Genomic DNA, 15150 nt, shown 5'->3' on the forward strand with positions numbered 1-15150 from the left:
AAAGCTTTCATCCAGGAGGCGTAAGCATATTTGTACGCCTGAAATGCCTGGAGTTTACCAATTAAACGAAAAGAACATTTTTTTTTTTTTTTTTTTTTAAATAAAATTACTGTCTTTACATCCCAAAACCAAAAACGTTAATATTTACAGAGAATAGCTCCGGTCACGGCCAGTGATGCATTTCCCACTTAATGAAAATCACCAGTAATTGGACTGAATACATTTATCCTGGGGAACAACACATGTAAACTACTTAAATTGCAGAGTTTAGTTTAGTTCGTCCGGCTCCCCCACAAATCTTCAACTCTAGTGGATGCAATTATCAGCCTGCTATCAGTAGCTTTTTTTTGTTGTTGTTGTTGTTGTTGTCATGGAAGGGGAGCAGCTACAGTGATTACTGCTTGTTCTTTTTAATCACACCATACTGCAGATGTCTGGTTGTGTTTTACATGGAATGATACTGGACCAGCGCTGAGGAACGCTCGAGTGCCGTCGACACTGGCGTTGTAATAACATGACAGCGTAGCGCGCCTGTTTTTAATGGTTATGTCTCAACATGCATTGCTGTTCTGTCATAATGTGGTTTGCATACTGCGCGTATCCATGAGAACTCAGCAAGACATGGACAGAGGATGAATCATGAATCTCTGTGATCGATTATTTTTCTCTTGTTGTGGGCGACTGCTATAAGATATAAGACGGCATGGCCAGTGAAATTGCCATCAAGTGTTCCTTTAAAAATGAACTGGTCAGACGGACACATATGACAAAGGTCAGGTGCTCGTGTGTAGCTTCAGATTTCCAGCCACTGTTGACTTGTAGCCAGTTGCTTTTTGATTTGTAGTCTCTTCATTTCTTGTCATTCAGCATCAATATAAAGTGCTTCCTGAGAAGAGTTATTCAGTTATGACCTTAGGACCTATTTATTCTTATTGTGCGTTTTTATTCATAACCCCTTTGGCGGATCTTGGTATTTCTGTTCACCGTAATATCTACATGTGATCATGGATGGTAGAGGATGATTATCCCGCTCGGCATAAATGTGTGACACAGCAAACGAAGCGCGGATGGTTGTTAAAACTTACCGCATTGATTAAACTCATTTTTCAGATGAACTGATAAATGAGGTTAAATAATGAACATCCCCAGCCATTACTAGAGTGTGTCTTGCGCCACATCCATTAGAAAAGGAAATAATTGTTTATAATCTGTGGAGATGCGCAGGGCGTCATGCTGCACCGCCTGCTTGGGGAGCATTTCTGCTGTAGCTGGTGTGTTTGCATTCTAATTGTATGCAGGAAGGCAATAGGGTGTTAAATGTATCTGTCTAACAATGTGTGACAGGATGAAGCATGTCTGTCTAGCACAAACTCTGATTCTATTTAAGGGATTTGCATGCAATCAGAATAATTTCCCTCCCGTTCTGTCACAACATATTACTGGCGGTGACATGCTGAAAACACTGATGAGACTTCAGCTGAGCCTCTCTGATCCCCATTAGTAGAGGTATTGTTGTGAGGAAATTGTTTTGAAGGTGAATGATCACTGTAGGGATTACATCAGAGCTTGCGTTTTACTGCTGCATAGAGCAAACATGGATCATTTGTTACTGCAGTCATAGTCTTTTTAACGTCCGCTATCTTGGAAGATCGGGTGCGCCTTTATCAGGGTCATGCGCATGTGGCATCGGTCCGAGTTCATTTGTGTGCCACCGACTGTACAATGACTGTGTTTCCTGCCTTTACTCAGAGCCAAGCCCTTCCCTGTGGACACACATGCTCGTATAAGCCTCAGGTTATTGCAACATTTGTCGGGGTGAGGTTCGGTGCGTGAGGTAGGCATGGGCGCAGCTTCCGAATGATTTCTCTCACCTTTCCATTCGCGTTGGAACGCGAAGGAGATGCTGTCGGACCTGTGGCTCGACAAACTCGTACATCTCACCCTGCTTAATCCTCTTGTCAACAGAAAGACAGGTATGTGTCTATATTTAGGAGGCCGCATCATTGTCGACAACGTTTTCAGGGTAATCATTGACAGGCTGATTGTGTGTCCAAGTGAGGCCGTTTTCTTCTCTGGAAAGGAGACATTCTTTTGCTTTTGGGTGTGTCGATAGGAGCAAAGCATTTTCAGCTGTTGAGAGCGGCAGAAAGTACAACATCCAGGGAGCTAATAATAACTTTTTGTGTTTTGACGTGGCAAGTCCACCATGTGTGATGCGCGGAGAATTCGTAATTTTCCCTTCAAAGAACTTTCCACGTGTGGCACGCCGCTGAGAAGTGACACTGTATCGGTGCTCGGATGAGCGCGCTGTCTGAGGTTAGGGCTGAACAGTAGCGTGCAATTTGTACAGAATCATTTCAACGCCTCTGGTACCTGAATCCTCACACTCACTCAGAGCAATTACTTTATCAGGGCTTCTGTCAGCACGACCTTAACTTGTGCTCATTGTAATAACGTTCGCAATAGAGTGTTTCAGATATTGTTTCAGTATTCCTTAGCTTTTCTAAAAATAGAATCCTGCTGTTGTGAATGCTTTTTGAGCTGTTGCAAAAAAAAAAAAAAAAAAAATGTTTTTGTCTCCATTTATGGTGATTGCAATATGTTATTGTTCACCCTGTTGAATTCCGATAAACCACACCGAACCAAAGTTTTAGCTGTATCAGGAGAGTCAATACACTGTTTGGAAAGAAGCAATTAAAATTGTGGGTCTTTGGGGATGCTGCTTCAGCTGCTAAGAGATTAGCAGCGGGACTGCGTTTCTCTGCGCAAAGCTTTCACATAGTGCTGGTGGGTCGCTCTGGAAAAGTTAAAAGAAATCATGTGACACACAAGCCTGAGAGCACATGGATGATTTGATTGATCAAATTCCTCTTTTTTTTTTAAGGAAACCAATATCAATTCAGGGTGGATATAAACAGCTTCTTTGTTGGACGTGTTTGCTTCAGACGTAACTTGGTAGACGTGCTCTCAATGGGATGCGGAGCTTGACACACATTTGAAATGTTTATTAGCTCACTGCCCTCAATGGACCTCTTATGAGAAGATATTTTGGGAATTCACTTCTTGAGGCCACGGCACATCAGACAAACGCTTGGCCATTTGTCAGTGTTGGGTTTTGTAGAATCACTAGTTTTGATAGCGTTACACTGTTGGTGCTAGTTGCCCACTTATGCATAATATATACTACTGCACAGGGCTACGCAAGGACCTTGTGCACGGATCCTCCGCCGGTGTGATACATTTATATTTGTGGCTCACGCTGTGAAAACACCACCTGAACATTTTTGTTTCTACTTCCTGCTTCACTTTCAAAAGGCGACTGAAACTTTTTGCCAAATTGTGCTGAAATTTTGACAAACACGAGTCATACAAATACCCGTTTCTCCAAAACTCCTCAGTTAACTTTTTTTTTTTTTCTTTATAAATGTGGAAACTGCCCTACCATAACATTTATAGCTCAAAAGCTGCTTCTGATGGGTTGAATCAGCTTTTGTGCACCCAGATTCAAAACCTTGGTGGGAAGAGGGTTTTCTTGATGCCTTTCTGACTTGAATTTGTGCACGGCCATTGACTGCGATGAACAGTCAGAAAAGCAAGCAATCCAAGCATTTCCAAGTGATATTAAGCATAAACTTTGGGAGAGATTCAACCCACAAGTTGCTCTTCAAGCAACTCCAAGCTCTGTTTGTGCCAGCCCCTTTTTGTAGCTCTGCAAGTTGGGGCAATCAGCTGCTTCTCCCTGGCTGTCGGCGATTGAATCTCAGACTAATGTGTAATCATGTTTTTTGCTCATCTCCGTTTCTGTGTTTAAAGTCTGTGACGTGGTGTCGCTCAGCCTAAAGACAGATCTTCCACCCTGTAAGTCAACACATAATTGTACTAATGGGTTTGACTGTCAGGAGCGCTGCATGTGTAGAGGTGCTGATAGTTAGTCTTTTAGGAGTGAAAGTGAGAATAAAGGGCGTGAGCAGATCTGGAGTTGTTTGTGTATCCAGGTTTCTGTTGCATTTTTTACACATGACTGAAAGATAAACTGCAATGACATTTACGATTCAATCAGAATTCATTTATCTGTAAGCTTCTGAGCAACCCTGTTAAAGTGCACATTGTGTGTTACATTGTTAACAGTTTCACCTGGGAATTTCTTCTTGGACAACTGCAAAAAGAGTCATACACGACTTGTCTGTAATTCTAAGCATATGCAAAATATGCCCCTTCTAATTGGTCTTCTGACCGCCAACCACGTCCCGACTCTCCGTGGTTCTGTTGCTAGGTTAGACAAACAATTGCCACACGGGGTTCCTTTTCCGTAGAAAAAATGATCGAAACCTGTAATAAGCGTCTAGACTAGGTAAGGTGGAGGCAGGACGGCTAAAGTTAGCAGCAGTGCTGAAATTTGCAGACATGGGAATTATGACTAGTCTTTTCACAGGAGCACTTCTAAATGAGTCGACAGGTTTTCAGTATTATATATGAGATGGACCCTCGCACAGTTTGCCTAACCTAGATACGGTATCACGGGAAGTTGGGACATGGCAGAAGGTGAGAGCTCTCTGGTTGGTGGTCAGCAGACTTATCAGAAAGCCCACAAAGGGACAATTGTGCAAGAATGCCGAGTGACCTGCACGGCTAAGTGCATCTTAATTATACATAATGTTGAATGTTCAGTTTGCCTCGAATGAACTCTCCAAATCATGTTCTAGACACATCTCAGGCAAACTGAGTGTACCTGTCCAAGCAGATTATAGAGTGTACCGGTACTGGTTATTAAGTGTAGAGTGGTGACCAGACAAATGAGTTGATTTGAACCACTGGACTGCGGACACGAGAACGCTGCGTGCTCTCCCATTAGAGATCTGACCTCTCAGTGCTCCGTCAATCCTGTTTAGAAAGGAAAACAGGATAGCAGTCATATCCTTACGTGTGCAGTCTAGGCTCAAAATATGTCCTGGGAGAAACGTGCATACAGGCTGACTGGCAAACTAGGCGTAGTGATGATTGTAAAATGTTTGCATGTAAACATGTTCTGCAATCCCTGATTCCTCCCCATAACTGTTTTGCTTGTATCAATGTCAACGTAGCAAATGGCAGATATTAGATTTTCTACTGCAGTGCTCCTCGGGGGAAAGTGACACAAGGCACAGGTGGCTTTCAGAGGGATCAGAGAACTTATTAATTCATGTCTGTAGTCATGAAACTGATGCTTGAAGGCAGTTTTTGAACTTCGGGTTGTGGGCTCAACTCTGCAGTGTCTTTCCCTTCAAAAACACTGTATTTCATTAAGATTTAACGCTTCAACGTGAATAGACCGATTGTAAACATTTCCCTTTTCCCTTCCTTGCACCATAAACTACACCGGGTTAAGGAGTCAGAGTTGTATAAGAGGCTCAGAGGAGTGGCCGAATCTGAGGTCAGTAGATCACGTGATCCGGCCTGTCAGGGTGGGGTCACACTGAGACTTTTCTTAGCAGTCTTTGAGACACTGAGGATTATAGTACTTTAAAGGAGAGATTAAGCTCTGCATGAAAATAATGTCTAGTAAAGGAATAATGCTTATTCATCCATATTCAGTACTTAAATACAGAAGGAAATCCAGTGTCTCTTGTGGTATTAGCTGCGATCTGTTATGCTGTCATGGAGTGTGTTTGTTTTGTTTTTTTCACTTAGTCAATGGAAACAACCATAATTGTAGTAATTAGACGTTAGTTTACCTCTTTGTTTTGACCAGAATTAGGTCATTTTTTACTCTGTGGGAACTACGCAGTATGTTCCTCTGGCATTAACCTAATGACAGCCTTGAAACCTGCACAGATTTGGCTGGCCTCCTTAGCTTCTTGCCTACTTCCTAGCCGCGCGCTTCCTCTTTCGAGGCGTTCAAGGGCCCGACATACCAAAGTTAACTTTTCCTCAGAGTATTTTCACCTTCATATTTGCAGAAAGAGAAATGCCGAAGAACCGGTTAACTGTGTGAACACAGGGCCGGGGTGGGATGACAGCAGCGTTGTCTTCAGTCCTGTTTTCAAAGCTGCTGAGAAGTCAGAGCAGAGCAGAGCGAAGTCATTCTGGACCAGATATAATGCAGAGGTTCAGAGGTAGGCTCGGATGCACATTACGATCTCTCTATGCTTAAAAGTCCCTTCAGTAGGGGTTCCTTTCCTTTTGCGTGTTGTTTTTCCGTGCTTCTATTTCCTGCAGGCTGCTTAGTGTGCATTTTCCCACAGGCGATTTTTAGGCTGCTTTAGAAATATTCAGATCATATACGCAGATTCTGGTCGATGTGCGAGGGATTTCCCCCCTTTTTGTTGTTGTTCTTGTTATTCTTGTCAGTTGTATTATGAAGGAAAGCAGGTTAAAGAAAGGTCGTGTTGGGAGGACCAATTTTACACTTAATCTGCGGGGATACAAATGTCAATTGCTGTGAAACGGTCTATCCGTAGCTGCATACCTCTCTTTGTCCTTCACGATACTGAGAGAGAAAACAAAAAGTATTTCTGTCCACTCTGACCTGGTTGGCAGCTTCTGGCAGGTTTAAGATTCGGCCTCAGTCCGTCCGCACTCTCTGCGTTCGCACAGAAGTCAGGGAGGAGGAGCTGTGTCAAATTCAAACAGCGTTTCCCGTTTCCCATTGCAGAGTTTTCTGGGAATAAAGCACCGTGTCCTTGATCCAGAGCCTGCAGCATAGGTGGGAGGGAATGAGGGCAGTGTGTTGCAAAGTTGCGAATGAATAAGAAAAGGAATCTGGTGGGCTGACAGGGAGATATGTGTGATATCCTGCGTGGATTAACATACTTGGGAGTAGTAAAACGTTATGTTATTTTAGATCAGAGCTGGCGCATGACTCTTGACAGCTCACGCTGCCTTGGTGACAGGCTCCCAGAATACCTCGGGGTCACGTTTCGTCCAAGAGTGTGGACAACTCCTCCTCGCCGAATGTACATTAGTAACTCGTAGATGACAGCGGCAGTGGATGCCTGAGTCGCAGGGCTCGTGTGCTGTTAGATCGCTCGCTGTTGTCTGCTCCTGCAGCCCCTGGGTTGTGATGCAGCGACGCAGCCTTTAGCTGTTCTGTCTGGCTCTGCAGACTCCGTCTAGTAAATATGAATCCACCTTGAGCAGACTTCCCTCGACGCTGTCAACAGATGTAACGAGACCATAACTATTAGTTCTACTTTCTGGATAAAAAGCCAGAAAGCCGAGACAGAAACACTGTATCACCTCCCTCAGACTGCCAACGTTTTTTTTTTTTTTTTTTTGTTTACTGTTTTCAAAGTCCTGCTCCCCCTCATTTCCTGCATCCTCTCTCCTGTGTCTTATACACGAATATAGTGCAGTATTCACCTGTGCACATGCATTTTAGTATTATTGCTACATTGCTGGGACTCAGATTCCCATTCGCATGTTGTGGCTTCTCTAGCATCACTGGCTGTCCTTCTGTTTGTGTTGTGTTTTTTTTTTTTTTTTATCCAACTATATTTCATACACAAATCGTTATTTAAGTCGTGTGCCGCCTCGAGGCCATATGGCGTTCATCTGCACCGTCGCAGACGTAAAACACTGACGGTCCTTTTTTCTCTTCGGGCCATATGGCATGTGTGGGTGTATGTTTGCGTGTCGCCCGGTGCGGTGTGTGACCACTGATAGTCACTTCTCAGCATCACTCGCCCGCGCGCGTCGCGGAGGGTTCGAATCAAGTGTGTGTTTATGAGGGACGAGTGTTTTTCAAATGCATGCGCGCGGTCTGGTACGTGTGTTCAAGAGTTTCAGCCGAGTGCCTGTGGTGACCGGATCGTTGTGTGTCCGTGTGTGTGTGTGTGTGTGTGCACGCAGGAGGAATGCCAGCTCCTGAGCAGAGCCCAGTGACGGAGGAGGGGCTTCCGCTGACCATCCGCGACAGCTCGACTGGCCGCAACATGGAGGCTGACCGCACCGCCAACAACATCCTGGCCTCCGTCAAAGAGCAGGTAGAGTCTTTTGTCCGAGTCCCTGTGATTGATGATGGATCTTTTTAATTTTGTGGCGCGTTTAAAGCGTTTACGAAGCCTGTACGAACCTGTGGAGAGTGAAATGTTCTGGGAGTCTGTGAGATTGTTGATTTGTGTCACACTGCAAACGCACTCTTGCCTCTTCATCATGAACACCAGTGGAAAAGAATCCATCCTGCACTAACTCTCCCCTTGTGTTCGGGATGTTGTGGAAACACAACAAGAAAGGTGGTAATTCAGCCGTACGATCGCTTTGAAAGGTGTAGTTTGCGGCGTTGTTGAACTGTGTTGAAATAAACACAAAAGTGTTTCTGTTACTCTGAGCCCGCGCGCTGAAATTGGGAGGTCGGAACAGCAGAACAATTCAATAGTACTACCAGCCGCAGCCTCCGAAATGAAAACACAGTTGAATCAACAGCTCCCGCAGTTATTTTAAACATCATACTATAACCTTCACGGAGCAAAGATTTACTGCAGGACTGTTGTGTTTGTATGCATTCATTGTCACTGGCGTACGTAACGTGTGTGTACATCTGCGGCGCAAAGTCGAGAGTTGTCGGTTGTTTGCGGGGCAGGTTGATGAATGAATTTCTATATATGGTAGAATAGTCATCGGAGAGGACTTTGTTTACTTTATTGTCTTGTGGAAACTCTGAAGTGTAGTAAGCTCGACCAGGAGCTGCTGGTTGTCCGTCGCCTGCAGCCGCGGCCTGGCTTACATCAGCGGACGAACCAGGACGATCATCTTGATCCAGGGTTTGAGAGTTCGCGGAGGGACGTGCCCTCTGACTCAGTCCCTCTCAGCTGGTCCCTCCGTGATTCATCCACGCTCGCCTGTGGTTACACACATTCAAACCCGTGTTTGTGTCTCTGCGGGGAACTTTCCTTTGACATGGCGCATTCCCCTACCCCCTCACCCCCACCACGTCAGCCGAGTGCGGCCTCGCCACAGGACCCACAGCGACAAAAAGTTCTCACGACATGAGTGTTCCATGAAAAATCTCTGCCATTTTCTTGCTGGCTTCTCTCCAGTCTTTCATATTCCTAGGAGTTTCCTTCCTTAGAAAGGGTAAAATTCCCTTACGTGAAACTTTGCGCGCGTTTCCTTTGAGACGCGGTTCACTTTAGGTGAGCTAAACTCGTTCTGTTGTCAAGTGGCTTGCACAAGCCCCGCTTAGATTGACTGCAGGAAAATGGGTATTGTTTACACGGGGAAGAAAAGAAGGAAGGAGGTAGCACCTGACGATGTCACTTCCTTCCCTAGAGTATTCCTCAGTGGCTCGTCCGGTTAGAGCAGATATCCATGCGGCGAAGCAGGAAGAGCGAGTAGTCCGCCCGAGCTGTTGCTTTTTTAGAATGACTCGCCGGAGCCATGCCTCGCAGGGGATTCTTGCCGAAGAGTCGACGCCGTAAAATGATCGTTCTCCCCGGTGTTTGCACGGTGCAAAGTTGGAGAGGCAAATAAAAAAGGGTGAGTGAGAAAGAAAGATTGTCGGAAGTCAGAGGCTGGGCTCGTGCGAGAGTGTTTTTCCCCTCTGCTCTTGCTTGAGGTTTTCCCTGCGATTGTTGAGAGCCAGACCTTCGAGGGATCGCGTTTGTCGATGCAAACGTGCCGCGCTGCAGCCGCGGGGACGGTCGGGGCTGGGGTTTAGGATGACTGAGTGCTTGATAAGTGTTTACTCTGTGGCTTTACTTTCCTTTCCTTCCCCGTTTCTGCTTGCTGTCGGTAGATTTGCCTCCCTCCCGTTGTCTCCTGCTCCCCGTGTCTCCCTTAATTTTTCTTCCTCTCCTTCCAAACTTATGTTCCCTTCACTGCTGTAGTAAAAGCTGCATGTAGATTGCTCAGATGCCCAAACAAGGAAAGATTCACCAACATATTATGATTTCATTCTCCCCCGTGTGCTCATGTGCTCGGGCATGTCCTCTCTTTCTCCTCCCTTCTTTTTGTGCCTTCAGTCTTAGAATTTAATTATGTTGCTCTGCAGCTCCAGGTCATTACAGTCCCGTTTCTGTTTTGTGTTTTTTTTTTGAAAGAATCCACCATCTATGACTGAATCTTCCTAAATGATTTATCACAGACCCAGTTAAAACATTTAGATGTCGTTGTGTTTTTTGCGACACGGTGTTTTTTTTACTGCTTAGAAACATAGTCAGTCTTTCACGCCCGAGTCAACCGTCTTTTAAATCAACTGTATAGTAGTTCAGAATTAACTTTACAAATTCCCCTTCTTCAGTATTTATTATCTTATTAAATTTTAATTTAACCGAAGGGGGGTTTTGTGCATAATCAAAGACCTAGTTTCTCTTTTTTATCGGTTTCATCTTAAGTATAATTAAAGCAGTGGGAGGCTGCGCCGCTCATCCAGACAGATTATCTTTGGTGTGGATTCAGCAGTCATAACACTCATGACACAGTGTATTGTGAAGTTATTTTATACACACTTACTCATTCGTTTGTGTTAGATATTTTCGACCCATGGGAACATAACATCTGGGTAAAATATAAATAATCTCGATAATGATGTTTCTTATTTTCGCAGTAGAGTGTGGATTTTTAAACGGGCTAATCTTAGCTCGCAGGTCTGTTGAGAGCCAATCGCCCAGGCAACTTTTATCACTGCCCAACTTTGGCCCCCACCAATTCGCACGCATTGGCGCTGGCTACGTGGACACTACTATTCTCCTAATAATGTGGATAACGTGCCAATCGGAATACGATGCCCTGTAATTTGACCGGCCAGATCACACCAGAACTGAAGGAATTTTCATTTAGATAGAGAGGGTTGATATAATGTTTATACAAAGAGGTTGAGGTGTAGTTCATTCTTTGTGCACATGATTGGATGACTTGACGAGTTTCTGAGAGATGGCTGCGGCAAAACAGTATGGGCAAAAAGCAAGGTTTAAGTGGACGAATGAAGCTAGAATATGCAAAATGCTTTTGTCATGTTTTTCTTTTGAATAATTCAGTGTTGTCCATAAATTTGGGGTGAAAAAAAAAAATAATTCAGTCAAATTCGCTGCACCACAGTGGGCATAACTACTTCGTTCATGTCAGGTGCAGTTGTATTCAGATTGATGTTTTGAGCCATGCAAGTGTTACGTTATTGGATAATTTCACCGTGCACCTACGTAAACAGTTACAATTGAATCTGTGGTTGGAATGATTTTCAAAAATAGGGCCAGCGTAAACATGGCCGTGGTGGCACTGACCCTGTTTGGTGGCTTACGATGTCGCAGTAGCCCGAGTAGAACCTCTTTGGTCATAACCGCCGCTGCATTAAAATAAATACTGGGACAGGTGGTACTTCACAGTGGGCAGAAATAAGCTGGCCTTCAGTTAAAGCTCGAGAGCGCGCTGCAGTCAGTGAATGAGCTGCTGAACACACTCACACTCACACACACGGCTGCTATACACCCACCAGGTAGCTACGTTTGGGCCTCTTTGGAGAGTTTTTCTGAGCCTCCAAACCATCCTTTGTTGGTTTAAAGAAAAGTTTTCGTGTCCTCGCGGGACCCTAACAACAAGGGGAGCCCGTGCAGTCATGGTTACTTTACAGAAAAGAACTTTTACACAAAACATGATGATTACTCATCCAAACAATAAGAGCCGATAATCCACATATCTGTGTCTTGGTCCCAGGCAATGCAACCGCCAAGTTTAATAAAGCAAAAATCCTTGCTATATTAGTGAGATTATCTTTTCTTTGGCTCTGTGAAAACGGGAAAAACAAAAGCCTTCCACTTTCACGGGGTGATTCTTCCTTGAGTGTATAATTGATTTAATGTAATCTGACATGGGTATCAGATGCTGCCTCACCGCAAAGACACAACAACGGTATGTTACAACACTGAATGTGACAGCAAGTCACCCTCCTTTTTCCTTTTTTCTTTTTGTTACCGTATCGTTCGCAGAAGTCTGTGCTGCAAAGTCTCGCATGCTCCTGCTCTTCCAGTCAAACAAGGGCACGTGGGGATAAGGTTGGGTTATAATCCAACATTACTCACTCATTCCCGAAGGAGCCGTGTTACAATAACATCACACTCTGTTTGTGTTAACTTGCAATTCTGTCAAAAAGGAATTTTAAGTGTAACCAAAAAAGAAATAATGCCAGTTTTGGCATGACAGCCCCACCAATAACATCTTGACCTGTCACTGTAGGAAAACCACAGGTGCACGAATGTTGGCTGCATCCCAGATAAAGAGTGGCCTGTGTTTGTGCGCGCCGGTTCCCTGTCATTGCTTACCGAAACTGTTCAAAGTCAAAATGTCTTCTGTGAAAAATGTCGGTGGAATAGTTACAACAATGATGTGTGTCCCATGCTATGGCTTTTACAGCCAACAGATCTTTATTGAATCCACCGAACACATTTGGATTTTGAAGCATGTCCTAAATGTGTAGGAGCATAACATCCTATAGATGCTCTTCCTCGAGGCTCTTGTCTGTCAAAGACAATACTGTATGTCACCTGTCTGTAGATTATAAAAGCTAACAGTGACAGAGAATAGCTAATTTTGTAAGGCATCAATTAAACATCTGACTCATCGGCGTTCTTGATGCTGTGATGAAATGTCACCAGAAATATACAAGTTACAGTTGAGTTAGCAAGAATGATGGAAGTTATGAAGTGTAGTCAGCTGATGGAGGGGACGTAGGTAATGGTCTTCGATTATAATATAAAGCCTCATATCAAACCACAATCACAACCTGACAGGGAGATGTGCCTAGAATTAAGAGTGCAAGGCCTCAAGATTTAACTTTAGATTTAAATTTGGTTAATCCGTCAGTGAATGCGTACTCCAGGATATGACCATAAAATCCCTAACCCTTTGACACAGCAGTCTACTATGTAGGTATTTGCTTTTGCTACTTCATGCACTAAACCTGTATTCCTTTGAAAGCACAACTTTTTGAAAACGCCTGCAGTGTTTGACCTATTTCACTTTCGAGTTTCCCAAAGCAACAAGAAGTGAGAAACAATCCTTTTCTAACAACAAATCTATTATTTTAAATAGATGTTACACGATGTCTTGTGCACACTGCAAATAGCTGATAGATAACAGATACATTTTGTGCACAAGTGTATTTGGTAACTAGATTACTTGTTGTTGAGATAAATAGCTTAATTTATCACATGGTGAGATCAACAAAAGTCAATATTCCAATATCGATACTACATTAAAATGAATTGATACGTATAAGAAGCATAACTTGTTCATACGTGTCAGAGACAGGTGTGTCTTACACTTACATTTCCTACTGAAGTGGTAAATCTTTAGTTCGTGCCTTTTTATTGTCTTATAGTGTACAGTTGCAAGCTCAGTGTAGCAATCAGTGATACTGAATTATAGTGAATTCGTGGCCACATTCATTCAAGTAGTCTTAAACCATTCAGGGATCAACAGTTTATAGTAGTTTCATAAATAAAGTGTATATGGTCATTCATATAAAAATCCTGACTCATTTCCTGATTAGATTAGATTAAACTTTATTGCCATTGCACATGTTTGATTACAAGGGAAGTGCAGTTAGCAGTAAGTGCAGAAATACTGTATAATTTTAAATTGAATTAAAACAGTGTTGTAGATATTGCAGCAGGATATTTACCATATAAAACTATGGTTAATGAAAACTATGGTAACTATGGAAGACTATGTATAAGTTACGGTTAATAATTGTACAAGCGGCAGTAAAGTGTCAGTGGTCCAAGGGTAGTGGGAAGATAGAAGTTCTGGAGGGATTCGGCAACGTAGTTGGGGTTATAGTGTCGGGTGGAGTTCAGTAATGAGACAGCTGTGGGGGGAAAAGCGTAAAGCTGTTCCAGTGCCTGCTGGACTGCAGGCACCTGTTGCACCAACCTGAGGGTAGGAGGGCACTCGTCTATAAACAGGGAACTGTTTATGTGCTGGGGTTGGAAGCATCCTTGGCAATGCTGCGTGCTCTTTGCAGACAGCGTTTGCCGTGGATGTCTTTGATGGCAGGGAGTAGAGACCTGATTATGCGTTGCAGTTTTCACCACCCTCTGCAGTGCTTCACGGTCCAAGGCTGAGCAGTTCCCATACCAGACTATGATACAGCTGACTGGGATGCTCTCACTAGCGCAGCAGTAGACGTTCACCAGGGTGGCTGAAGAGAGGTGTTTTTCCTCTTCTTCACTAAGCTGGGTGTGTTGGAACACCATGATAGGTCCTCACGAAACCGATTAACCGTCAATTGTCGTGTATGCGCTACTTTTGGCACGGTGGAACAATGGTTGTATGACTGTGCAACAGTGGATTACAATTTGTTGTTGTTTCAGTCGGAGGTGTGGCATGTGTGGTGTTGAAAAGACACACCTGAAGGTTAACTGGTTTGAAGACCTTACTTTACGGCTTGCTAAGAACTGAGATCACGTGGCAGCGTTGAGGGTCATTTTCTACCCAAATGTCGTGCAAATTTCAAGTGAGCTTCTGTTATGTTGGTCAAACAAAATGCAAATCTCTAACAAATGATTATAATATTGGGGAGAGAATGCCTTAAGATTATATAACAAAAAGTCCAGCTACGCGTCACATTATGAAGCTAGGAGAGATTTACAGTTTGTGTGACATTATCTCGTCATTTTTCAGCACATTTGTCACACTATGTTCTCTCCATCTGAGTTCGACTTGTTATTCATAATGTGTTCTTGAGACGTTTGGATTCTTTTGTATCTAATCAACCCTCGCAAACAGCACAGTAATTGATTGCAGTTCCATGTGATATGCTGTTGTAGCACGGCGTATCATATATCACAGAACAGTTAGGGCAGGGACAATGACATTATTGGCTCATTTAGCACTGTTGTGAATGAAAACCTTACTTATAGCCTCCTTGGCGGTTGCGCCAAGCGTAATATACAACTGTCCCTTGAGGACGAGCCAAATTCAATCTCGGAACAAGTATACAGGAGACCTTTAGTTGTCTGGTGAGGGAGCCCGTGGCATCCACTGTGCAGACATCAATGATTGAGAGTTTGGGTCTAAAGACCTCCATTGATGAGTCTGACCTCCTCTTTGCTTTCAACCGCATCTCCCTGGAGAAAAATAGCTGCAGGGATGGAGGGCCATTTAGTTGCGCCAAGCACTTTTTAATGTACACAAACACATCTTCAGTGGTCCCTCGGTATACCTATTTTTAGCAGTGTT

At 43.8% G+C, this 15150-nt stretch overlaps 1 protein-coding gene across 9 annotated transcripts in view; it reads left to right on the forward strand.

The window, feature by feature from the left end:
- Positions 1–15150, forward strand: part of pkp4 (plakophilin 4) — a 72293-nt gene that overhangs the window by 6196 nt on the left and 50947 nt on the right. For 3 of the 9 annotated variants that reach the window (XM_047600315.1, XM_047600314.1, XM_047600318.1), the window contains exons 1-2: positions 5960–6092; positions 7828–7961. The exons of 1 other annotated variant lie outside the window; for it this stretch is intronic. In XM_047600315.1, the coding sequence (XP_047456271.1) occupies positions 5990–6092; positions 7828–7961 (237 nt within the window). In that variant the 5' untranslated portion in view covers positions 5960–5989. Of the gene's footprint in view, positions 1–1791; positions 1974–5958; positions 6093–7827; positions 7962–9275; positions 9454–15150 lie in introns of those variants that run through there. 5 more of the 9 variants (XM_047600316.1, XM_047600313.1, XM_047600321.1 and 2 more) reach the window with 5 other exon arrangements.

This window comes from Mugil cephalus, chromosome 12 (assembly GCF_022458985.1).
Source record: "Mugil cephalus isolate CIBA_MC_2020 chromosome 12, CIBA_Mcephalus_1.1, whole genome shotgun sequence".
Classification (NCBI taxonomy): Eukaryota; Metazoa; Chordata; class Actinopteri; order Mugiliformes; family Mugilidae; genus Mugil; species Mugil cephalus.